Source organism: Cavia porcellus, unplaced genomic scaffold (genome assembly GCF_034190915.1).
Source record: "Cavia porcellus strain 051 isolate PalLab524CR breed Dunkin Hartley unplaced genomic scaffold, mCavPor4.1 scaffold_9, whole genome shotgun sequence".
Lineage (NCBI taxonomy): Eukaryota > Metazoa > Chordata > Mammalia > Rodentia > Caviidae > Cavia > Cavia porcellus.
Genome location: NW_026947492.1, coordinates 44,795,603 through 44,822,321, shown reverse-complemented (window position 1 = coordinate 44,822,321; position 26,719 = coordinate 44,795,603). Strand labels below are relative to the sequence as shown.

Genomic DNA, 26,719 nt, shown 5'->3' with positions numbered 1-26,719 from the left:
AAATTCAAAAAGGAAAGGAAAAGGAGGGAAGTTAAGAGGGCTCATTGCTTTTCTGACTTCTCTTCCCCTCCAGGGTCCTTGTTCTCCATCTCAGAGAGAGCTTCTAGCTTTTCAGCTAATTTTTTTCCCATTACCATTTTTGCCTGGTTCTCTCTCATCTCTCTCCTTTCTCTCTCTCTCTTCTCTCTCCTTGTCTCCTCTTTCTTCTCCACCTCCTCCTCTCTTTCTCTCTCCCTCTCCCTCTCCTTCTCTCTCCAGTCTCTTTCCTGCATTATTCAGACTTTGTTTTAAATTTTTGTGCATTCTCAGCATTTAGGAAGCCATGGCAAGCAGCTCACTGGGGTACTCACCTGGGAACTCAGCATGGGTATCCAGAGACAGGCACGGTCACTGCCAGCGTTTGGCTTTAGTTCCATCATGGGCGTCATGCAGTGGTGGGCGCTGATCTTCAGGGTCTTGCCCTTCCTAGTGAGGAACAGGACGGTCCCCTTCTCCTTGTGCTTTAGGAGCCTGACGTCACCGACGCCTGTTCCTTGCCCTCTGCGCTTATCATTTTCTGAAGCAATTTGGGACAAATTTGCTCGCGTTTTTAAAAGTTCCTCTTCCACTTCCTTCAGCATTTTAATTTCCTGCTCGGGAAAAGAAATTGTTGGTGCAAACTGGGGTGTGATGGTTGGGCTCATCTGCATTGGCAGTGCTGGGAGGGGAGGCGGCTTAGGCTGACAGGGTGCCACCGTGACCTGGGAGTGTAGCAACTTCCCCTGCTCCTCTCTTCTCTTGGCTTCCAGGACACCACAATGCAAGCAGCTGTTCCTTTGCTATTCCTTGCTCCTCTGTCACGTTGTCCCGCCCTGGAGCCAGGCAACTGCGGGCTGAGCACATGAAGTTGTGAGTGTCCAATATCGTGTCTCAGTGATGGGACAGCAGCTAAGATCCCGAGTCCAGGCAAACTGCATGCAAGTTTTCCTGTTACTTCTTATCCAAACCCAATGCTATTCTTGAATTCTCCCCAGCCTCCATTCATGTTGATAAATCCTATTCCTCCATCAGTACTCTGAACAGAATTAGGGTCTTCTCTTCTAGTTTGCAAGTGACCATAATTAAAGATCAATGTCAGTCCTTCCCACAGTCCTATTCCAGGAATGAAACAGAGGCAGAGGATACCAAATAAGACATTCAAGTATGTAAAAAGGTATTCAAGTCAAAGGCTGACAAAAAGATAACTTTATATAGCCACACTTTGCAGAACAAACAGGACCCACTGACTAACAGTATTGAGTAAAGTGAACTGTATGGGTGTTCAAATCCAGGGACTTAGAAATTCCTTATGACTGACAATGAAAATATCGATTGTTTATAGTTTCATTACTCAATGTTGGTATAATTATTTCTTAATAATTTCTTTCATAGCTCCAACATTTATTTGAACCCGGAAGTCTATGCAGCAGCCTTCTTCCTGAAAACTATGAAACGCTTCACAAGTTTGTGAGTCTTCCTTGTGCAGGGGCCATGCTAATGTTCTCTGTATTGTTCCCCTTTTAGTATAAGAGCTGCCAAAGCCAGCACTTATTTCTCAATGATTAACACAGTATAATAGGAATACACTGATAAATGTTATCAGTGTGATAGTGGTTCAGATGATAAAACCTGTAGAGTTTGGCTATCATAGTACTTACATGGAAGAAATTAAACTTATAAAAAAGAAAATAGCCAAGAGTTAAATATAATTTCCAAAAATGTTTCATACCTATATCTAAGAAACTTGCAAAGAAATGAAACATTAACATTTCTGTCTCTCTTCTAAGACTATGTTGAGAAGGGAATAGTCAGATGGTTAAATTCATTTATGGAGGGTGTCCTAGAAAAGAAACTACACCTAGATTTTCAGAGAGCTACTGAGAGATGATTTACAGCAAATGTCTGTAGAAAATGCCCTCCTCCTTTATAGTGCTCTGAGGGCTGCTGCATACTCAGAAATTTTGTATTGACTGCTGGCATGCGGAAGAATGGAGTAAGTTTTCAACAATCTATCTCATCCATTCATTTCAACAGGAAATATATAGGACCCAACAAAAATAAAGATATGAGGACTCTGATAAATTCAGAATAGAAAGTAAATAGAAAAAGCACATAGACTTGAATACCTACCCACAGCACAAGTGAGACTTTGGATTTTTCCCTCTTTTTTACTTGGGGTTAGCAAGATTGAAAGAAGGACCAATTGTGTGCCTTACACTGTAGGCAGGGTTATAACACAAAAGCTCCAACAGCAACTCCTGCTTCGAAGCCAAGGGGCCAAGAAAAGAGTCCCTTGTTAATAGAAACTGGAGAAAGTCTTTATTTTCTCATGATAATGATAATAATAATTATGGTGCTCTGTATTAAAACTCATTTATTAGGCCAGGGATAAAGCTCAGTGGCACAGCGCCTGCCTGGCAAGCACGAAGTTATCAGTTTAATCTTACCCAGTATCAAAATAAATTTTAAAAATTTAATTAATAAATAACAAAACAAAACTCATTTACAGAAAGCATGAATGGGGGAGGGTAAAGCAGTAACTTTTGTCCCTGTAAGTGAAATTTCATAGCCTCCTGTTCCCATAACATCCTGTTATGTCCAAGCAGGCCCACCAAGATACAAAAGTGTCATAGCTTGACAAATTGTCTTTGTTCTGCCTGCCCACAAGTTTCATGCAAAGACCAACCACTTGACCAAATGTATAGAAGCTGGAAGATGTCCTTTGTCCTTTGCTCAGGCATTTTGGACTTATCAGCTGAGCTGATATCCATCTAAAAATAAAGTTCTCCTGTTTTTCCCGGTTGGTCTCTCCTATTTCTTAACCTCTGCAACACTACCAAGTATCCTTGGAATCTGAGGGCTTGCACATCCCGAGGAGCACAGATGCTAACCTAACCCTGTGTGAGCCACAGGTGTTGTTGGTCCCTTTGCTCCTGCAGGTGGTCTTTTCCTGGGCTCCATGGATTTTCTCCATGGAGATGAACTCATCTGTAATGAGCTGCAGTCTCTCTGGCTCTCTGGAGAGCTCTGTGGAGCTTTAGGCTCAGCCAGTTCTGGGCCCTCAGTCATCCAGCTATCCTGACATTTCCCCCACTTCAGAAAGGCAGATAGGTCTCTTCCTCCCCATGCTGAAGGGAATCTCCAGGCCATACAATGGTGCATCTTTGTCTTTCTTTCACTGTTTCTCTTCTTGCATTTGTGTAATCTCTATTGCTCAATGTCTGAAAACTGCTCTTCTATGTCGTAAGTCTGAATTTGTACATGTTTAAGATTAATCAGCCAATCCAATCACTCTTAGTCTTTGTGAAAAGTAGCTCTCTAAGGAGTTTGTTCAACCATGGGTTACATTTCTTTAATGCAGATGAGATTTTCATCTTATCCACTTTTATCTTCACTGAGATCTGGCATTGCATGTCTTTCAGTGAACTGGTTATTTCATCTCAGTTGCTGACTTATTAATATTAGTCTTTTCTAGATGTTTGTTTGAGTAAATGATGTCAGACAAACCCTGGGCAATCAAGAGCAAAATGGAGGATAGATATTGAGAAGCAGAAAGAACATATTTAAATGGGAAAGGGAACAAGGGAGGGCAAAGGGAAAGAGGAAGAGAAAAGAGATTTAAAAACAAAGAATGGCAGGAAAAAATGGAAACAAAGCTTCTGTAAATGGCAAGAGGAAGAAGGGTTAAAGACAGGGGCGGTAGATGGGGGGAAATTAAGATATATTAGATATAGGTACAGATTCCCCGTGATGATTCTAAGCACTATGTACGTCAAATATGTGGAAATGAAAATGATACCAGACAAGTTTTGGTGGTTTTGGGGTGAGTTGCCCATCTGTTTCTGGAGAATGCTGTGTAGGACCTTGTATCGTTATTAGGAATGGGCCTCACTGAGGGTCCATGTCAATATGCCGATGTAATAGCCACATTTCAGAAAGTACCCATGTGGGTCATCACCAAAGAATTGGGACAGGAAAAGGGAAACTTCCAGAATCTTGGTCACCATGGTTTGTCATAACCCTGTTTTGTCTGGTAACTCCCAGGCATAGATCAGCCATCCCAGGAGCTAAGCATTCCAGAATTTGGGTCCTCCCAATAAAACCCCCAGCTTCTGTCTGCACCTTTGAAAAAGAGGCTTCATGACTCCTGTGAATATTGCTCATCCCTGATAAGTCCTAAGCATAACTCAGTGCCGGATGGAGCCTGAAATCATGGCTTTTCTCCTCATTGTACACTAGTTACCCAAAGTCAGTTGCCCAGGATTGGTGCTTCTAAAGGAAAATAAAACTGACAGCCTTAACTATCAGAGTGCCAGCTATGACTGGCACTACTGTCATCCCAGGTATTCCTTTCTCTATGCAGCTAAGGTAGAAACTCTACCTCCTGGCAGAAGCCACGCACAATGCTAGGCACAGCAGGTGACTGGGGTTTCATGAAGTTCAAATTTTGGTCTTGTGTGTGTCCTGGAGTAGATGCTGTAGTCATTTCTTCTGAAGTTGGTAGAAAAAGAAAATTTTAAAATATATAATTGGTAAATGAAAAGATAAAAATTATTTCTTTTAGTGTCCTACCTTAGTTAGTTTTCTCATTGCTGAAACAAAATACCCAACACTAAAGCTAAAGGAGGAAAGGTTTACTTCAGCTCACAGTTGTGGAGGTTTCAGTTCATAGTAAGCTGGTTCCAAGGAAGAGCCACATGGCAGAGGTGCATAGAAGAGAACCAGTTCATGGCATGGCAAGCAGAAGGCAGCGAGCCATAAGCAACAAGCAGCAAACAGTAGCCTGCCTTTCCCTTTTATTCCATTCAGGCTACCAGTCTTTAGAGTGGTGCCCTTGGGACTACGCTAACTCTAATCAGTGGACTAAGTTAGTACCCCACACATTTAATCCCAGTATCACACACCCTAGATCCAGCCATCCCCAAAGAGCCCCACCTATGAACTCCTGAGGCATCAGAGGGATGTGTAGACATAAACCACAGTATTTCCCTGGTGTAGTTTTATGAGCTCTTGGTAGAGGAGAATAAGGCTGCCAGGCACCAGTGCTTCCATACCCATTACCGCCTCCTGGAAAGACCTAGTACCACATGGCTTCCTCTCAGCAGGGATCCCATCCCACTGTCTGCAGGCTGTAGTGGTCCAGGGTCTTTCTAACCTCTACTTACCCTTCTGCCTATAAACGTAGTTAAAAGCCCAGTATACTGAAACCCTGCCCCACCTGATCAATGATCTCTGCTTCAGCCTTGCTCTGTTGAATCAGGAAACAACGTTTGGGTCGCAGCATCTGCAGAGCCCATGAGTAAAGAAAAGCACATTTTCTGAACCACAGTGTTAATTTACTAAATTTAATTTATTATGGTTATATAATACTTATTTACACTGATGCTGATTTTATCATGCATGGTACATTTTATTAGTATATAGTTACAACATATGGTAAATATATTCAGCACAGGGAACTGGCACATGTACATATCTCTTCTTGATCCTTTGTAGTACCACTTTTGTTCCCAGCTCTCCTGTCTCCCCCAAACTACCCTTCTCATTTCCTTTTAAATGCATGCATGTATATATATATATATATATATATATATATATATATACACACATGCATAGCACATATACATACATGCATACTATATATGCATGTATACCATATAAACATACATGCATACATACCATACACACACACACACACACACACACACACACATACACATATATGTTTTGAGGCAGAATCTTGCTTTTTTTAGATCAGACTCAAACTTTGGGGCCTCCTGCTTTAACCTCCCAAGTAACAATGATGTAGGCTAGTACCACCCTACTCAGCATCATTTTTAACAATGTAAGATTAACATATATATATTCACACAAAAACAATATACCTGGAACAACTGTTGTAATATACTAAGGGTTTTTGTTTGTTTGTTTGTTTTGTTTTTATCGGTACCAGGGATCAAACTCACGACTGCCTGCTTAGAAGGCAGGCCCTTATGCCGCTGAGCTAAATCCCCAGCTCCACTATTGTAATATACTTGGAACAGCTCTTTCTCTGGTTTATGGCATGTTTCCTTTAGTTTCTCATTCATTCATTTCATTTAGATCTTTCTGTTCCATTTTGTCTCATTTCTCTTGAGTTACTATGAAATATCTGGACGTGCCTTGTGCAGTTTTTCTACATGTTCTGTTCTTGTTCTTCCTTTTAGAGAACTACATGTAGCTTCCTGCACTCCATCTTTTTTTTTTTTTTTTTTTTTTTTTTTTAGACAACGGGAGGGAGCAGCATTTCATTATGTGGTTCAGGCTGGCCTTAAACTCACTGTGTAGCCCATTTTGGCCTTGACTTGCAACTGTCCTCCTGCCTCAGCGCCCTGAATGCTGCATTGCAATCGTGCACCACCACCACCAGCCTTCATCTTGACCATTTTTGCTGCCCGTGCTCATACCATGCAGGGACACTGATTTCCTAAGTCATATTCCCAGGCCAATTGTCCTTCTGTCTTTGCCCCTTACCCGTTTCCCTTTGGTTCATTTCCTCTACCAACCAACTACATACATCCTAAATTCATGCCCTCACTATCTCCAAATCTGTAAATGTTTTTTTCTTTCATTTATTTGACTTCCTTTCTTAACACATGGAAAGTAATACATTCTTTCCTCAAAAGGCAGTTACCCACTTCAGGCTTCTGAGACACCTGGAAAATTTCTTTTCACATAATTGCTTTCATGTATTTATTAGTCTTTTGCTTTGTTTTCTTTTTGTTTTTTCTGAGACAGGGTTTCACTACGAAGCTCAGGCTGGCCCTGAACCCACTTTGTATCCCAGGCTGGCCTCAAACTTGCCACAATCCTCCAGTCATAGCCTCCTGAGTGGCTGAGATTATAGGTGTGCACCACCACACTCAGTTCAGAATTGTTTTAATATATGCATTCTTTCAGATCTAAAAGCCTACACTCAAAGAATTAACAACATTTATGGTTTTGTGTGATTTTCTGATTTAATACATTGATCTTAAATCTCCTTACTGTACAAATTGCCCACATATAATTTACAGAAACATTGAATATCACATTTAATGTTAAAAGGTATTAGGTGAGATCTTCCTAAAATATTTATATATAAATCTTAAAAACCATTTCTTAGCTGGGTGTGGTGGTGCATGCCTATAATCCCAGCCTTTATGAGGCTGAGGCAGGAGGATCCTTGTGAGTTTGAGTTCAACTTTGCTTTTTTTCTTTAAACATTTATAAACATTTTCCTAAAGGAACTACTTTTGGTAATATATTTATTAATAGACAGCTTAATTTGTTAAAAAATTTGTCCCAAATAACTCAGATAAAACTACAAACCAAATGGTAAAAAAAATGAAGGCTTATCCCAGAAAGAATGGCTATCATCAAGAAATCAGTTAACAAAAATACTGGTGAGGTTCTGAGCATGGTGGAGTAGGAGAGAGGAAATCTTCATTGTTGGTAAGAATTTAAACTAGTACTACCACTATGAGAACCACAATCAGCATGGGGACTCCCCAGGAAACTAAAACAATAAATTCCATTCTATCCAGCTATTTCCCTTTTAGGTTTAAGACATTATATTACAGTCATGTATGCATATCCATGTTAATAGGTCAACAATTCACAATAGCTAAATATTGAAAGTAGCTTAAGTCTACCAACATATGAATGAGTAAATAAGATGTGCTATTTATACACATGTACACAATGGAGTGCCTTACCACAAAGGAGGATACATTTCAATCATTTGTAGGAAAATGGATGTACCCGGAGACCACAGTATTTTGTTTTGGTTTTGGTTTTTCTTGTCTTTTTGAGACAGGGTCTTGTTAAGCAGTTCAGGCTGGCCATGTGCACACTTTGTGGCCCAGGCTGGTCTCTAATTTGAAACAGTCTCTGCCTTCCAAGTGCTGGGATTGCAGGCATGTACCACCATGCCACCATGACTGCAGTGTTAAGTGATATAAATCAGACACAAAAATTTAAATATCATAGGGTTTCTCTTATATGGAAAAACCCACAATATAAATTAAGAGCAAAATAAAAGATACATAACGGGAAGCAGCAAGACAGACCTTTTGTATATAAGAGATGCCAGGAGAGAAAAGCAGGGAGGGGAAGAGGAGAAGAAGGGGATTTAAACCAAAAAAAAAACTAAAGTTTTAAAAAAAAATGTACATTTACCAAATCACCAAGAGGAATGTTTATCTTGCATTGCATTTGTTTCTCTTGTAAGCACTGATACACAAGAGTATTCATGTATCACAGTAATATAGTGTCTTTAACAATTCTCAGGAGATATCCAGAAGAGCAGCTGATGGGATGAGTGGAATTTCTATTTTTAGAGTTTTGAGGAATTTCCATAATGGTTGTTCTAGTTTACATTTCCAGCAACATGGGGCTGGGGATTTAGCTCAGCGGCATAAGCGCCTGCCTTGCAAGTAGGCAGTCGTGAGTTTGATCCCTGGTACCGGTAAAAAGGAAAAAGACAAAAAAAAAAACATTTCCAGCAACAACAACATAAAAGTGCTCACCACCACCCTAGCCCCACAAGCATTTGTTGTTATTGGGTTTGTTTGTTGGTTTGGGTTGGGTTTTTTGAGACAGTCTTACTCTTCAGGCTGCACCTGAACTCACTGTGCACTCTTGCTAGCCTTGAGCTTGTGGTGATGCTCTTGTCTCATCCTCCCCAGTACTGGGATTAAGCAAGCATCATCAAGCCAGTCATCAAGCCCGACTTTGACTTCTTGATGATAACCATTCTTTCTGGAAAAACATGGAATCTCATGGTTGTTTTAACCTGTATTTCTTTAATGGCCAGAGATGCTGAATTTTTTCATATATGTATTGGGTGTTTATACTATTTAGTAGTGTCCATTCATTTTTGTTGCCTGTTTTTTTTTTTTATTGAGTCTTTTATTTAGGAGGGAGGCTATTTTTCTGTACCGGAGATCAAACTCATGATCCTGCAATTGCCAAGCAGGTGCTTGTGCTGCTGAGCTAAACCCCTGGCCCCAGAAGGCAAATTTTAAAAATTCTTTATATATTGTAGATGCTAGTGCTTTGTCTGAGGCAGAGTTAGTAAAACATTTTTTCTCATTCTGTACCTTGTCTCCTCACTCTGTGGGTTGTTTTCTTAGCAAAGTTATTTAATTTAATACAATCTCATTTCTTGATTCTTATTTCTCATACAATTGGTGTTCTGTTCAGAAAGCCCTTGCTCATGCCCATGTCCGCAGAATTTTACTTATTTTATCTTCTAGCAGATTGTTTCTGTTTTAACATTTAGATCTCTGATTCATTTTTGCTGTAGTACACAGTGAAAGATACGGGTCTCTGGCATGTGTGAGGTCAGTGTTCGCAGCACAATTTCCTAAAGAAGTTATCATTTCTCCAGTATATATTTTTGAAACTTTTGTCAGGGATCAGAGAGCTGAATGTGACTGGGGCTGCTTCTTCATTCATTAGTCTGTTTCACTGATTCACATGCTTGCTTTTCTGTCATGCTGTTTTCATCCAGTAGCTTTGTGACATAACTTGTCTGGGTTTGCAATGCTCTTGCCAGGTGGGGCTTTGCTCTTATTGTCCAGGACTGATTTTTCTATTCTGGCTCCCTTTTGTTTCCATATGAATTTGACGATTGGTTTCTCTAGGACTGTGAGGAATTCTGTTGGTATTTTGAATGAGACTGCATTAACATTAAATGTGTATGTCAGTTTTATCAGTGTGACCATTTTGACAATATCTATTCTGCCTATCCAGAAATAGGATATCTTTGCAGTTTTTTTAGGTGGAGTATGCAGGAACAATGTGTCAAAATATAGTCCAGGCTAGCCTCAAACTCACATCCTGGGTGTACAACACCATATCAAGAAGCTGCTTACCTTTTTATTTATTGAGATAAGATTCTGCTGTGTAGTTCAGGCCTCAGACTCACTGCATAGTCAAGGTTGGGCCTTGAACTTGCCCACCTTGCATGCTTCTCCTGCCTAAACCTGATGAGTACTAGGATTGTAAGTGTGCACCACCACACCCAGCTTCTACTTTGACCTCCTTTTTTCAGAGTTGTGTTTGGTATAATCATCCTTTAATATTGATATATTTAAAGCCAGATATATTTATTTAGTTTTAAAGACTTTTGTCTGATTCCTCAATATGAAAATATTTATTAAACATTTTGGTACAATTCAGAGGAATTTTTATGAAAGAAATATAATATTATTTTTGTTGTATATATCTGAAGTATTTTGCATATTAAGTTGTATAAGAGGATGATTTGCAGCATTTGGAATCAAATCCATGTCCTTGTGAATGCTAGGCAAACCCTCTGTGTGCTATTTCCTTAACCCAAACACACACACACACACACACACACACACACACACACACACACACACTTCAAAAATTTTGTAACAAGATTTACTTGTTGGAGACACCAATATTATGCCTTATTTTTATTCCAGTGAGATGAAATCCTATTAACTGTCATGTATATAGTGAAATCATTATTAGAGTTAAGCAAATCAACCTGTTTTAAACTTCCATGGCTACCTTTGTATTTATGCTGCTAAAATTATTCTCTAACCAAGTTTTCATTATGCAATGCAGTGTTAGCTCCAGTTTCCTGGCTATGCTTTAGATCTCTAGAATTATCCATTCATGTGACTGCAAGTTTCTTCTCTTTGATCTACTTTCTCTGCATTTTCCCTCCTGCCCATGCTGAACACCACCATTTTAGTCTTTGTTTCTGTGTACATGACATTTTCCCCCCAAATTACACATGTGAGAGCTGTAGTAATTTTTTTTTTGCTTTTTATTTTATTTCATTTAGCATAGTGTACTTCCAGATTGCAGACTATGTTTATTTTTAATTTTTTTGTGCCGGGATTGAACTCACAATCTCGTGTTTGCCAACCAGGAACTTACGCTGCTGAACTAAACCCCGGCCCAGAAAATAGGTATGAAAGAGACTTTAAGAAGAAATCTTTTAAAAAGATAATGATCATTACAAATTAGGTTTCGTTAGAGATGAATGACTGGTGTGTGTTTGGTGTCAGGATAGATAGTTGAGTAGTCTTGGTTTTGTGAAGGATGAAACCATTCATTAAGCCAGCTCTTCCACATTCCCCCAAAGCATACCATGGTCTTTTTATGCATTCTAGTCTCTTTTTACCTTGATCTTTTTCACCCTTTTTCTATGTTCAGATCTGAATCTGTATAACTTCACCGCTGAATTGTGAAATTGTCTTTCACCCATTTTCTGATAGCTGCACTTGTCTGGTTTTATGAAAAGAAAGCATTCTGCATGAGAGGTGGGGCAGTAGTGGGAAAAATTGGCTAAGACCTAGCAGTTTTTCCCACAGTGGTTTCCAATTTGGGAAATTAGCACTTAGTCCCAACTATTGTCTGTGCGGTTTTGGTAAATACGAGGTTGATTTTTTTAGATATGGCTTGCAGAATAAGAATTTTATTCTCAGTGTTATGAATGAGTCTATCCTCTATCAGTCTAGCTGACCAAGGAGAGTAACTAGTTAATACAGCTTCATTTCAGTGGAATAAAAATATGAAATAATTTTATTTTTTCCATTAAGTGCCTCTTATTATAAAATTACTAAGTATCTCTATTTTGCTTTGTTAGGGTTCCCTCAAAGTATTATCAGATGGCTAATGATGAAGAAATCCTCTTGCCATTAAATAATATTTCCTTTGTCTGTAGACAAATGGACTTAATATACTATTTCCAGGATGACATATTACTGTAAGGTCTCTACTGGGTTTGCTTGGTGCTTTGTGATGCTGGTCATCTCTGTTGATGTGGTAGATAACTGAGCTCTGTATATTTCCTTGGTGTGAGTCTTCTTGGGAAAGGAGGTAAGGTTCAAAACCTAGATTATGGGGACTTTGATGGCCACTTTTGTAAGTTTAAATTTTATTTTTGGGTTTAAAGATAAGGCTTTGGAGGTTTTATTAACATAATTTGATTGTTCCTTTAGTTAGAACATTCTGTTGAGTCAAAGATGGATTTTGGAGGAGCAAGAGTTGAGGAAGAGAGACCAGTTAAGAGGTTGGCAGAAATCTAGATGAGAGATGGTTGTGGCTGATATTAGAATAATGCTGGTGACGGTGGTGAACAGGTAGATTGAAGACCTTTTGATTGCAGAACCATCAGAGCCTTCAAAAGGGTTGAATATGAGATGTGAAAGAAAATGAGGAGTGAAGACCCAAAAGGAAAAGGTGAAATCACAAGCTACAGGAAAATCATTATAACCACAGCAGAAGGTAGGAGAATACATTGGTGCCTGTATTATCACATTTTTGTTGCTAAGGTAAAATGTCAGACAAACACAACTTAAAGGATAAGAAGCTTATTTTGTCTTGTGGTTTAAGAGTTTCATGGGACAAAGTGACAAATACAGTATAAAGGAGAAAATGTGATTTATGACGAGATATATTCCAGCTGAGTATCTGGCTGCATGGTGGAATCAGCATGGTGAAAGAAAGCTGCTAATCTCCTGGAAGCCAGGAAGCAGAGTGAGAGGGAAAGAGTCAGAGTGAGACAGGAAAGTCCTTGGCAAAAGAATGGATCCTTTTAGATAATGCCTCCAGTGACCTATGTCCTCCAACCTGGCCCTGTCTCCTGACAGCACATTTAGCAACGAGCTTGAGACTAGTTTCCTCGTGATCAGGTTGCCTTTCTAGATCTACCTACTTCTGAGTTTGCTATACTGGACATCAAGCATTCAATACCTGAGTCTTTGTGGGACATTTCATGTTAAATATTAACATTGTACAACTGGGGACAGGAAAAAATATAATCAAAGGGAAGTGACCTCAAAACAATTACACAACAGAATAATGGTGACAATGGTAGAGTATGTCTTTCTTCCCTGTGTCCTTGGGTCTGAAGAGAAACAAGAGGAAATATCATTTAACAGGAAAGTTGTATTGTCAAACAAAATTAGATGTCAGACAAGATAGGGTAGAAGGAAGGGACTAGTAGTAATAAGACTAAGAATTTAGGGGGATTTAGATATAATCAGATTATACTAAAGGAGTCCAGGGATGGTATCTGTAAAGGAAGCTAGAAAATGAGTGTTAGATGAAATGAGTCTTAGATGAGAAAGACCCCAAAGCTCTGTGATTCTCCCACTGTCCCTTAAAACTATCAAGAGCAATAGACTGAACATACATGTTAAGAACAAGCAACGCGAGGCAAGAAAGTCTGATTTAAAAGTCAAACTACGTAATTTACCAGTTTCAAGGTTCCAGCTGGAATGTTAACATGATGGTAGGTATGTTCTGTGTGGATGGGAGGGCGTGGGCAGGGTCTTCTTTCTGTTTTACAGTTTTGCTTGGCTCTTTCTAATTTCTACATTTATTGTTGGGTAAAGTAATTGTGACATCAGAAGGAAATCATCCAATCATGATTTCTGCTTTTCCTTCAAATTTTCTTCTCATCTTTATTATCCTTTTTCTTGCTGTATATGTCTTCCTTTGTTACCTATCTCAACTGCTGTATGAAGTTTTGTATATTGTTCAATATACTAGTTTCTAATACCTCACTTCATATTTGCAATAATTTTGGAGTTCAGAGTGTTACTCAGCTGGAATATATCTCATCATAAATCACAGCCATCTCATATCAACAAATTATTTATTTAAAAAATGAACATAGATGTCTGATTGACCATGTCACGTGAAGTTAGTACCATTTCTTGACATGTGACATCATGCATGGCATAATGACTATTCAGTGATCATATACATTACACCTTTCACATGGAGTTTATGAGATAGCAGCTGGCGAGGCAGTGGGGTTGACAAATATGTATCCACTTTGTCATCCAGCTAAACATTAATTCTTCTTTAGTAAAATTTAATAATGTTTATTAAGAAATTTACATGTACCACTTTACTAGTACCAATATCACACTGTTTTCAAACTTAGCCATCTGAAGGCATTTACACTTTGATGTTATAAGATTGCTTCTTCCATGATGTGGAGAAAGAGAGAGCAAGAAAAAGCGAGAGAGTGAGCAAGAAAGAGAGAGAGAGAGAGAGAGAGAGAGAGAGAGAGAGAGAGAGACAGAGAGAGAGAGAGAGATGGGGAGAGAGACAGGGGATTTATATAGTGTAAGTATAGAGAATTTAGCTTGATGAATGGAAAACTTGGTGAGTTTTGTCATAGGAAAAGCTCACTGAATCATGAACAGGTCAGTAGTTTTGTTGAGAAGCTGGTTTTTCAATTGCAAAGATTTTATCTACAACTTTCAGCTTTGAAGAAAAAATTTAAAAGTATTAGTATAAATCAAGTGTTTATTTGTTAGCTGTGTCTTGCAAGATGCAAATATGTGCCAAGATACTAATTTTTAGAAATACTTTTTATAGCAGCCTTAATTAAGGTGGAATTTTGAATGCTTTCAACTTCTGTATTACTAGAAGAATTTTTTGAACCAGCTAACAGGATCTTTTTTAATGCATTGCCAAGATACAGCCTGCAGATGCCGCCTAGTTGGGCAATCACAACATTCCCATCTGAGGTAATATTGTTCTCTCTTGGAACTTTACACTTAAATTCTTATTCAATATTTGCCTTTATATTGTAATATAAGGTTTATAAAAGTAAGCATTGTATCCTTAAAATTGGCGCCAAGTGTGGTGGTGCACACCTGTAATCCCAGCATTCAGAGGCAGAGGCCACATGAGTTCAAGGCCAGCCTGAACTACAAAGTGAGGCCCCGCCACACACACACACACACACACACACACACACACACACTCTGTCTCTCTCACATTCACACACACACAGGCCTTTTATTCAACACCTCAGTGTCCCAAAAAACATATCCTCAGAATTTTGCACAACCTGTGACATGCTATAGCTTGTTGATTAAATTAACAATCTACTTTGAATTTGAGAAGATTGATCAAGTTGGTAAATTACCCTAATACATCCACTTTTTTCTATTAGCAAAACTTCAGTTTGTGATCAAAATTAAGATAGCAGTAGGAAAATGATTCACAATTACTTAAGTCATTTCAATCATTAGTTGCCAGTCTTTCTCCAACCAGACTTTTTGTAGTGAGCATTTTGATGTAGTTGAGATATGAGGTGATAAACAATATCCCATAGGTAGCATACAGAAAAAGTCAAGAGTCTAGAAATGACCAAATTACACAATCAATCCTCACCACATTTATGTATGACATGAATAACATTTGCTATTGTTTCTGCATAGAGTATGCTCTTGTCTCAACTTTTAGACATGGAAGAATTACTTAAAACTTTTCATTCTTTGTTAACACAACAGACAAAATACTTGTGGGTGCTCCTGGAGAGGGTCTGTAAAACTACATTTGAGAAATACAGTTACTTCATTGGCTGTTGCGTTTTTTAAATAATTTCATTCTAATTTGCTTTCTATGCACTGTGGCTGTGTGTTTTAGAACATTCTTTGTTATGAAAATATCTTTAGAAAATTGTTCATCTCTGAAATAATAGACTGCAGAGGTATTGTATGACAAGTGTTCATGGGGCCAGTAACTGAAAGTACTGACATTAGGAAGAACTTTAATAGCTTACAGAAAAGAAAATCAACTAGTTCACTAAAGGTATTTATTGTGATGCTAAGTTACAGTGGTTCTACAAAAGTTTTAAAGGACAAACTAGTATGTATTCCAGTCAATAATTATAATTGTATACAAGAGAAACAAATTCGATGTTTCTAGTGAGTGGGTAGAAGCTGAGAAAGATGCTTTACCTAAGGCAATCCGCCAGAACTGTAGACATGCATTGAAGGTTGTGATATAGGGGAAAAATAGAACTCCCAACCTGCCTAGATAGAAGATATACTAAATATGTCTCCTGAAATCAAAGAAAGAATTCCAAAGGACATTAAGAATAGGGAAAGTTTATTGGTGAATAGCCATAGCTCCTGAGAGACAGAAGAGGGTTGGAAATGGGTTGCTACTGAGCCCCTTTGTCAGGGGTAATTTATACCGCAAAGTCACAATACAATATGGATCAAACTATAGTCACCTGTAGGATTATACGTATAGCTGCCTACATAATATTGATCTAGTAAGGAAACAAGTCACAAAGCATTTTTGAGAATGAATGAGTCTGAACCAGGTCACCAACCTGGGTGACTGATGTTTATCTGGACTTTACTGGACCAGGTGGTACGATGTACCATACGAGGTGGTATACCATAATTCTTAGCTACTACTTATCCCTTAGGGAGGCATATAGACCTGGCCACAGCATCTGTATCTGGAGGCCTGGCCTTTGATAGATGCAACTCCGGCCACAGTTCTGATGTCTTTAATTTTTCTGTGCACTTTCTTGACTACCCAGTCCTTGTCTGACTGCATTAATTTCTATCTTACTTACTTGCTTGTAATAGTTGGACATCAACTGATATATGCCATTTTTAAGGTCCACTCAGAAATATTGGTTTGGCTGCAAAACTGTTTTTGGTTAGTTATAAAAAGTCATTTGTAAGTTGCTAAATTTTTCCTCTGGGGTGAGGTGGGTGAACGCAGGAGTTTTATTCACCCTACCAATTTGCAAACCTTCTAAACACCTTTAAAGAGAAATGCATTAAAAGGTAATAAGAGGCAGGCAAGGGGGGTGGCGGGGAGGATGACATTTAAAGAACTCATTGTCATTAATAGTGCGAAGCCCTTTCAAAGTTAATTTTATTCCTTTGATCTCCAGCATTCTAGTGAGGCATGTAAAAACCTCAGTTAAAAGAGAGGAAACAGAGTTACAGAATCTGGAAATTGTTCACGTAAGAGGATCAAAAGAACTCAGTACCATCAGTTTGGGTGTTGCTGTGTGGATGAGGTTCTCATGAGTCCCTAACTCTTTGGGATAGAGATGTCACAGAGGTAGAAGTTCCTTAGGAAACAGGGACATTTTCAGCAGTTGCTGCCGCCAATGTTTACCTAGTTCCTCCAGGATCCATCCACAGAATGGAAGCTGCCTGCCAGCAGAAGAAAGCCTCCTTAGGCCTGGCTTCCACCTGAACAAACTTGCTGGATGTCTTTAATCTCCGGACCTACCAGGAGGGCGGGGGCGGAGCCTGTGCAAATTCGCTCAGCGCCTGCTTGGAGCTCACAATCTCTGTTTACCAGCAGATCACAGGCTCGCAGCAAGCACAGCCGGCCCCACAGCCTCACAGCCCAAGAAGCCATGGCGAAGTCCAGGCGCCCTCAGTACCTCTGGATGTGCTTGGCTGCAGCGCTGGCTTCTTTCCTGGCGGGCTTTCTGGTGGGTAAGTGAGTGAACTGGGGCTCCCTCTTCTTCTCCACTCCGGCTCGCACTACTTGGGGCCCTGCCCTCCTGCGCGGGGCTGGGAGAGCGAGCTGCAGGGTTGGGGCTGAGCGCTGGCTTCCCCGCCAGCTGACCGCTCCACAAGGCCAACTCTCAGAACTGCAGCACAGCTTTCTATACAAACACAATGCAATTTTGCAATTTTAGCAAAAGTTAGACCCCGAAACTCGAGTTTGCTAGATATTCATTGAGTTCGAGCTCCCGTTGAGGGCTGTGGAAAAGACAATTTAGAGCTGTCATTATCCGTAACAAAGGAAAAGATGAGTCTACAGGATCAGCTGCTGTGGACAGCACAGTGGGGAAATGTCACTTTCCTACGCTTTTAAATAAATACTTTCCTCGTGCTTCAGGCACGGTTAGATCCGCTGCAGGGAGAGTACAGAAGGCCTTCTCAGTGATGCCTAAGTGAGAAATGAAAGCTCTTAACTCAACCATAACGAACTCTGTTACATTACACATCAGAGTTTGAGCGTGCTCTGCGCTCAATAATGTCTTTTCTTTCTTTTTAAAGCTTACCACGATTTAGCTATTTACTTATTTATTAGGGACATACAGGCTTTGACTGTTTTTATTTGGGGGAGGATTCTTTCCAAAAGCGATCCTGTGTGTGTGTGTGTGTGTGTGTGTGCTCGCATGCACGCGCGTATGTTTTTCCCTCAGGCTGGTTTGTCAAGTCTCTCAAAGGAACAACCACTACAGAGCGCTATCATCAAAGTTTGCGGTGGAAACTAGTATCAGAAATGAAAGCAGAAAATATTAAGTTATTTCTTCGGTAAGTTTGCCTGGAATTTTTCATCCTAGAAGTAATGTTTAAAATGCTGCATGGCAAAAGTGTATTAAAGCTGGCTGTACCTGTTTGTGAGGTCTTTGTGTGAAATGATACGTTACTCATTAGTTTATCGTTGTTTAAAATCTCTTTAAGCCACTGATAGGGGAGAAATGCATAACTTGTTACAAATGTAGGTGTTTCTTCCCTAACTGCATCTTCCAAAAACATATAGTTGATTTAATGAGGGATGTTTTAAATTCATGTAACTTTGAATTACAACTGAATGTTATTCTTTGTTCCTCATGCATGGATTTAATCAGCATATTTCTTCTTTTTTAAATATATCATGCTCTCTTATAAAGATTGGTAGACTCAGTGCTTCCGTAAAAAAGAGATCAACATTTCAGATTCCATCTGCTACAAAGTTGTTTACAGATAGGACAGAATGAAAGCAAAAATATTAGTGCAAATCCTCTAGCTTCTAAGTATGATGAAGAGTGATATTTGGGGAATTGTTTACAAACTTCCTGAAGCAGTTACCATAACATTTATTTCTATGTGCAGATGGTTTCATTGGAGTGCCATTTGAAAAATCATCTTCACTGAAATATAATTCACATAAAATCAACTGCATGTCTATGACATCAACAATTTGAGAGTTCTTACAGATGCCTATTATACTTAGCAAACTACTTCCTCAATTAGACACAAAATAATCCATCATATTCTTTGAAGCTTCTTTCTCCCTTTGACTCTTGTCCTACACAATCACTAATCAGTTTTATGTCACTATAGATTTTTTCAAATCTACATTATTTCAAAGAGAATACAATAAAAGTTCAAAATACGTCAATCAGGAGGCAACAATGGTATATATACTGTGCATTGTTATCCCCTAATCATTCAGTCAGAGTAAAAGACATCTCCATTCAATTGTCTGAACAATACCAGAACTAGTATTTCTCTTTAATGAACTCAGAGAAATCAGCAGTGTAACTATCTTAACTATTTTATATACATATACATATGTTGTTTCTTTCAACATTTCACACTAGTGAGGCAATACAGTGTTTACCATGTGTGTCTGATTTATTTCACTAAGGAGTATGGTCTCAAGTTGCATCTGTTTACCTATAAATGTCTCCAGTTTATTCTTCTTCATGGCTGAATATACTTTGTTGCATAAAAAGACTACATCTGTTTTATCTATTTTTTAGTCAATGAGCATTTAGGTTGTTTCCAAGATCAAGCTATTATAAAGTGTGCTGTTACTGTGGTGTGATTTTTTTTATTCTTTTGGGAAGACACTCAGAAGGGAAATAGTTAGATTGAGTGTGACCTCTAGTCCTAGTTTTTTTAGGAATCTCCACGCTGATTTCCATAGTGGTTGTACCAGTCAATACTCACACCCAACAGAGAAGAAGGTTTCCTTTTTTTCTGCATCCCCCCCCAGCATTTATTATTGCTTGATTTCTTGATAATAGCCATTCTTTTTGGGATAAGTGGACTCTCAGTATTGTTTTAATTTGCATCTCTCAAATGACCAGTGATGTTGAACATTTTTTCCCATTTTTTTTTTTTTTTTTTTTTTTTTGCTGCTTGTATTGCAACCATAATTAAGGAAGAAAAGGTTTATTTAGCTCACAGCTTGTAGAGGTTTCAGTCTAATCAGCTGGCTCCAAGGTAGGGTAGCATGGCAGTGGGGCAACAGTTCAAGGCAAAAGCAACAAGAGCAAAAGTGGAGTGGGGTAGTGCAAGCCTCTTTTCCTTCCTTACATTGTAAGCCAGGTATTTCCCCCCAACCCCATCTGGCACAGATGTAACAATCACACCATCTAGTGCCCTCCTCTTGCACTGGTTCAGGATGTTTGCAAAGTGAGGACCCTGGCTCCCAGCTGAATCTCTTCCTTAAACTTCTAAATTTCTTAAATTGACACAACCCACAACATCCCACAGGGTAATGGCTAGTCCTCAACACCTCAGGATGTAGAGCTGCTGAGTTACTTAGTCGAGTGACTGGACTTCTCAAGTTGGCACAATGTGTCAGTTGTGACACTCACCAATATTGTTGCTGAGTAGTGGTATTTTACTTTTGTTTTGATTTGCATTTTCCTGAAGACTAGTGATGTTAAGGATTTTATGTGTCTAGGAAACATTTGTGTATCTTCTTTTATAAAGGCTCTGTTCAGACATTTTTTATTATGTATGCTGGGGATAAGTCCTTAGCTGGGTATATGTATTATAAACTTCTTGGGTGGCTAGGCATTTTGTTTTCATAGTGTTTTTGAAGGCCAGTTTTTCAAATGGTCCCAATAAAGCCCATTTGATTAAATTTTTAAAGTTTCATACTTTTTCTGTTATACCTAAATTTTTTCTGTACTATTCTTTTAGAAATTTTAAATTGAAGTTTGCACATTTAGTTCAGTGATCTACTTGAAATTAATTTCTGTGCATGATATGATCTAAAGGTTGATATATTCTTAAATACAAATATTCAATAATTTCTGAAATGTTTGTTGATAAGATTTTTGTTTTTGGCTAGGGGCTAGGTATAGTGGCACATGCCTATAATCCCAGCATTCAGGAGGCTGAGATAGCAGCGTTTCAGTGAGTTTGAGGCTGGCCTGGGCTGCATAGTGAGGCCCTGCCTCACAAACAGAATTAAACAAAACAACAACAAAAAAATAAAATAAATGCTACATTTTTTAAAAAAGATTATTTTTGTTTTTTATTAAAATATTTTCCTGCCTCTGTTGACATTCTCTTGAGACTAACTAAACCCTGAAGATCTACATGCAGAGTAAAGTGCATATGCCACATATGGTGCATGTTTTTCATCTGTGTTGTAGTTTGTTGAGGTCATGAAGTTCAGTGTCAGTTTCCATGGATGAACTAGAGTAAGCTGTGGGAATGAGGAATGGAAAGAGATATAGTGTTGTCATATTGTTCAAATAGTGCAGTGAAATACAGACTGTCCTATCAAGTGAGATAAAATGCTTAACTTAAAAGACCAGATAAGATGTTAACACCACTAAATGCTGCAGCAAAGCACAATGTCCAAATGATGTCAGAAGTAAAACTTTGTGACCCTTTGGCCAAACATTAATACTGTATGCCTGTCTACATTATGTGTTTTAATGTTATATAGATATAGTTCCATGAGTAATATATGAGATAATAAACTATCTTCTTGTTGTTGACTATTCTTTTTTTTGATCCAACTGAATGCAGAATTCACACACCAAGAATGATGACAGGAATAAGGATAGAGAGACATATAGAATGTTAGGAGCCACAAGTTTAATGAGTGAAGGACCTAGTTTGTAAATGACTGTACCTAGAAGACATAGTAGGTGGTGGATTTTGGTATGAGACTCAAAAGAGCTAATAGTTTTGAAACAAGAGAAAGAAAAATTTTAGAATCAAAAATAATTAAGGCACTTAGTGACCTTCCATCTCTGAGATATGTCATGAGAAATAATTTGTAGATGAAGTAGGTTGTCGAAGAATACTTGCTAAGGCAGTAGTCAAGCAAACGTTCAGAGAATGGGCTGAGGATGTTCCAAGAAATTGTTGATTATAGATCTAAAGGATTTTTTAGCATAACAAAATGGTTTAGGGATAAAAAGGAAAGTTTAAAATTGCATGATTAGTAGCAGGGACAATTTGATTTCTTTGAAGCACTTATTGGCAGTATATCCACTGTGTGTGCCCTCTTGCAGTGAGGTATGTACTTAGTAAAGGTCCTTTATCTCAGCCTAGAAATCTAATTACTCCATAAACCAATCATTCCAATTCTTTTCTCTCTAGTACGATTAGTTTAAGAAGGGGAATATGACACTATTATGCCTAATGAAATAGGAAGAATCTGAGCAGGTCTTCTGCAAAATATTTTTCTGTTTAAAAGAAGCAATCAAAAGGGAATAACTGTCTTTACAGGTACTTCTTTTCTCCTGAACATTGCCAAGTTAATGGTGACTTCTATCTCTGATCACAAGGAGAAACTTAAAAGTAAAAATATACTCTGTTCTGTTCTTTCTTTTTCATTTCTGTATTTCAATTCAGTGAATTTGTAGTTAATTCCCAATTTTACTTTAAGAAAATATATTTATTTTCTTTAATTAAGAGATTATTAATTTATCATAGAAAATAAATGATGAAGTATGTAATACAGAAATTTCATAGCTCCATTTACTGCTCTTCTCCTCCTCCTCCTCCTCATCCTTCTTCTCCTCCTCATCCTCCTTCTCCTTTTAATTCTCCTTCTTCTCCTTCTCCTTCTCCTTCTCCTTCTCCTTCTCCTTCTTCTTCTCCTTCTCCTCTCCTTCTCCTTCTCCTTCTCTTTTTTCTCCTTCTCCTTCTCCTTCTCCTTCTTCCTTTTTGTCTTTTTGAGACAGGGTCTAACTGAGCAGTTTAGGCTGGCCTTGAACTCACTTTGTAGCCCAGGCTGTTCTCAAACTCACAAGGATCCTCCTGCTCAGCCTCGCATGTGCTGGGATTACAGGTGTGCACCCCCCCCCCCAGCTTACTTCTTTTCTTCTATAAATGTAAAATAACTTTTGTCTAGATACATTTGTACTTTTTAAAAATATTTAAGTTATTAAACATTTGCAATCTACCATTTTCATTTAATGATTTCGAGAGGGTAAGCTTCATAGAGAAGATGCTGTTTGAGGAGTTCTTGTGCATGATGAATAGTTTGCAGATGGGAAGAGTATTGGAGGGAGATTCAGGTGGATGGTGCAATATTGATATCTGGTAGAAGGCATTGTGTATCGGAAACTCAGCCAAGAGTCCCATTTGTCTGTCTTAAGAATATTGTGAGAAAAATAAAAAACAGAGACAAGTATAGTGTTGCATCAATGGCTAGGAAGTCAGTGGATTAGACTTCTCCATTCCCAAAGCAGCCACTTGTTTATTAAGTGTTGTCTTAGTTACTTTTTACTTGTCCCTGAGACAAAATACCTGATGCCCAAAGTTGGGAAAGGAAGGGTTTATTTCTTACAGTTTTTGGAAGTTTCAGTCCATTCTCAGTTGGCTCCAAGGCATGGTGGCATGGCGGGGCAGCAGTTCATGGCTGCTGCAAACAGCAAAACAGAAACTGGCAAGACAGAGAGAGAGACACACACCTTCTTCTTGCCATTACATTGTATGCTGGTTCCACCCCTATGTGGGTGTAGCACTGATATCATCAATCCAAGCTCTAGACAGTGAAACAATCACAAATGCATAATGCAAATGCACGAGGCCTGGGGGCCACCAACATAAACCATGACAGATATATACAGTGATAGGTAGATTACAGTTCATCAGAAGGTTTGGACTCAAGATGAGCTTATGCTAAGAAGGGTCTTGTCCTAGAGTGTAATCCTGAGATGACTCAAGAAGGTACAGATGGGGCTGGGGATTTAGCTTAGTGGCATAAACCCCTGTCTGGCAAGCACGAGGTTCTGAGTTTGGTCCCCAGTACCAAAAAATAAAAACAAAAACAAAAACAAAAGAAGAAGGTATAGATGATCTTATGCTTAGAAGAGTCAACGAAAAATCTTAAATGTGTGGTACCAAAATCTCAAACCTCTCTCTTATCCCATAGGGAAATATGCAAAATTAGCCATTGTGAATTTGAGGTCCCCAACAACTGTGGAAAGGCAAAAATGTATGAGAGGGTATAGTCATTTCAGGAGGTTAATGTATTTACTGACAGTAATGAAGTTTATAAGAAGAGCAGAAGAAAAATGATCCTAAAAACGTGGAGGATGGTCCAGGTGGGAAAGACCCTCATGTGGCCTGCTGGAGCATGAACTTCATAATGCAGGATGTAGGGAGCCTTAGGCTTTTTCACAGTTGGATAATAAGATCAGAAGAACTGTTGAGAAATACCACCATTTTTAAGAGGAGACAACTGTAATTTCAATTTCTGGCCCTAGAGTTTATTAAATCTGACATTATCTTATGAACACAGTGTTCAATAATTCAGTTTTCTTGTTTTCAAAGTGCAGACAAAGGAAGAAGAGTTGTGAAGATTAAATGAAAAATGCATGTGAAAGTGCTAGGAGGATGCTCAGCATATAGTTAAATGTTAATTAAATATAATTAAGATGTTAATTTTAAATATTTGGCTGCTGTATATGTTTTGGTTGATCTCTGATTAACTTAGAGACTAATTCACGTAAGTAGTTATTATTGCTGTATTGATGTTGGTAGGATGGTTGGAAAAGTGTTATGAAATGTTCATCTAAAGCAAAGTCTCAGTATGTTTGTGAGATCAGTTAAATGTGAAAACTCATTTACACTCTGTGATAATTGATCCTGATTGTCAAGTAGGTTGACCTGAGAAACACCTAGGAGATTAATAAAACACTTGCAGGCTTTTTCTGATTAGGTCATGAAGGTGTGACTGGGGGCAGGATCTGATTCTTGGCATCCACTGCTGGTTCTTCCTCAGCCTCTCTGCTTTCTGGCCGCCCTGATGTTGCCAGATTTCCTTTGATGCTTCCACCTCGGAGATATCAGATCACTAACTGAAACCTCTGATACCATGGGACAAGAGAAGTCTTTTTTCCTCTAAATTGTGAACATCAGGCCATTGTCCCAGCAATGAAAAGTTGACTGACACACACCCAGAGCTAAGAAAGCTTTATCCAAACTCATCTAAACAAGTCAGTGCTTCCCAGATAGCAGGCAAGATTGAGGCACACTAGTGAATGTAGACAAAAATGCATAGAAATTAACCTAAGTGAGATAAATAAGCAACTTCAACATGATTCAATCAACAGTAGAAGAGACTAAGTCAAAGATGGAAATGCCCAACTGTTTCCTGACAAACATTAAGGTCTTTTTTCTTTTTAAAGTGCCTTGTATTTACTGAGAAGTAACACAGTTTCATGAGTGGTATAGAAGTATGATATTCTTCTCATGTCTGCCCTTTGCTATTGTGTCTGCTATAGAATGTGGTTTTTTCTTTCCCCTAAGAGAGCATAATATGAAAACTGATTACATACTGTAATACATAAATCACTTAAAATTGGCATATATGGAAATTGGTATCTCTGGCTACTTAAATATATCTCATATAGAATTGATAATGCAGTACCTAAAAATGAGTAATACGTGATTAGTCTTTACATACATTGTTTGAATGACTCTTTTAACTTTTACTTGTTTTTGTCTCATTTTAGTTCTTTTACGAAACTTCCTCATTTAGCAGGAACAGAACAAAATTTAGTACTTGCCAAAAAAATCCAAGCCCAGTGGAAAAAATTTGGACTAGATTCAGCCAACTTGGTTCACTATGATGTTCTCCTGTCTTACCCTAATGAAACAAATACTAACTATATATCAATTGTGGATGAACATGGAACTGAGGTGATACAGATTGTTGGTACTTTCATACTTTATAATCCTATGTTTTTATATGGGTTGGGATATAAGGTTAAGGAAAAGTAGAATTCATTAATAGTGCCCTAGAACTCACATATTTTATCAAAGTTAATAAATTGCAAACCATTCAGTGTCTACTGTATTAGGCATGAAGGAAGATGTGCTTATTGTGCCTTTGTGTAATTAGGTGATGCAGAAAATGGGATATATTATTTCAAGTCAGAATGGTCAGTACTCTGAAAAATATGATTAGGGCTTTCTAACCACCCAAAAATGGGTCATTCAGCCAGTCTGGGTGTTATACAAGTAAGGTACCTGGAAAGACTTGATATTTGAAAAATCCATGTAAGAGAATTCAAGGCAGAAGAAAATGCTAGCAAAAACTCAGAAGCATATAATAGCTTAATATTATTGATACAATTTCAAAATTTTCTGTTTTTCAAGAGTGTTAAATACAAACTGGGCTATGGTAAGAAATAAGCCAGTAGACAGTTCCAGAGACAGATTGTAAAAGGGGTTATCCTAAGTATCTTAGACTTCAGCTTTAGTTCCTGGGCCAAATGACCAACTCTAAACAGGGCAAATCTGAGCTAGAAGAGTGTTTTAGGAAAGATTAGGCGATCTTCAGATTGCGTTTCTACTAGTTAATGAGTTGCAGTTAACAATCTTAGTAGTTACATCAAAGATTCTGAAGTCCTGAATTAGGATGTTATCAGGAGTGAGGGAAGTAGATAAATATGGGAAACAGGGAGTGTATCAGCAGGGCTGGATTAGTGATTTACTGGAGGAAAGAAGTGAAAAAAGGCTTCAAGAGCGTCCTGACTGCTTAATGTGGGCAACTAACAGAGGCCACTGATGGAGACAGAGGATATAGAGCCCAAAGCAGGCCAGGAGGTGATAAAAGATAAACTGTATATGCTGCATTTGGAAATCAGAGCTAAACGCTCATTAGGCTATTAAATATATGTTTATGAAAAACTGGACACCATAAGTACATTTGCTGTTGGCAAAGTTTTCATACTTAGGAACTATCACAGGGCAGGAGTACAGAATGAGGTAAGCAATGGGCTGGGGATAAAAAATGAAAAAGCTTTAGAAGAAGACAGAAGTGACTCATAAAGGAAGAAGAAAATGTAGGAACATAAGAGTACTGCTTTTGGCAGCAGTGCATGCATGTTGCAGGGCGGGTTGGGGGGAGG

General features: G+C 38.5%; 1 protein-coding gene, 1 non-coding gene and 1 pseudogene across 5 annotated transcripts in view; 1 reads left to right on the top strand and 2 right to left on the bottom strand.

The window, feature by feature from the left end:
- The window catches only part of Naalad2 (N-acetylated alpha-linked acidic dipeptidase 2), a 92,574-nt gene that overhangs the window by 19,253 nt on the left and 46,602 nt on the right, over positions 1 to 26,719 (top strand). Inside the window, exons 2-4 of one of the 4 annotated variants that reach the window (XM_063256273.1) lie at positions 17,176 to 17,308; positions 18,032 to 18,143; positions 25,319 to 25,505. In XM_063256273.1, coding sequence (XP_063112343.1) covers positions 17,176 to 17,308; positions 18,032 to 18,143; positions 25,319 to 25,505 — 432 coding nt within the window. Of the gene's footprint in view, positions 1 to 17,114; positions 17,313 to 18,031; positions 18,144 to 25,318; positions 25,522 to 26,719 lie in introns of those variants that run through there. The other 3 variants (XM_063256274.1, XM_023564599.2, XM_013151156.2) reach the window with 3 other exon arrangements.
- LOC100726551 (ran-specific GTPase-activating protein-like) lies at positions 42 to 3,087 on the bottom strand (annotated as a pseudogene).
- On the bottom strand, positions 1,460 to 1,566 carry LOC111756399 (U6 spliceosomal RNA). The gene has a single exon (XR_002790883.1). It is a non-coding gene; the product is annotated as a U6 spliceosomal RNA (small nuclear RNA).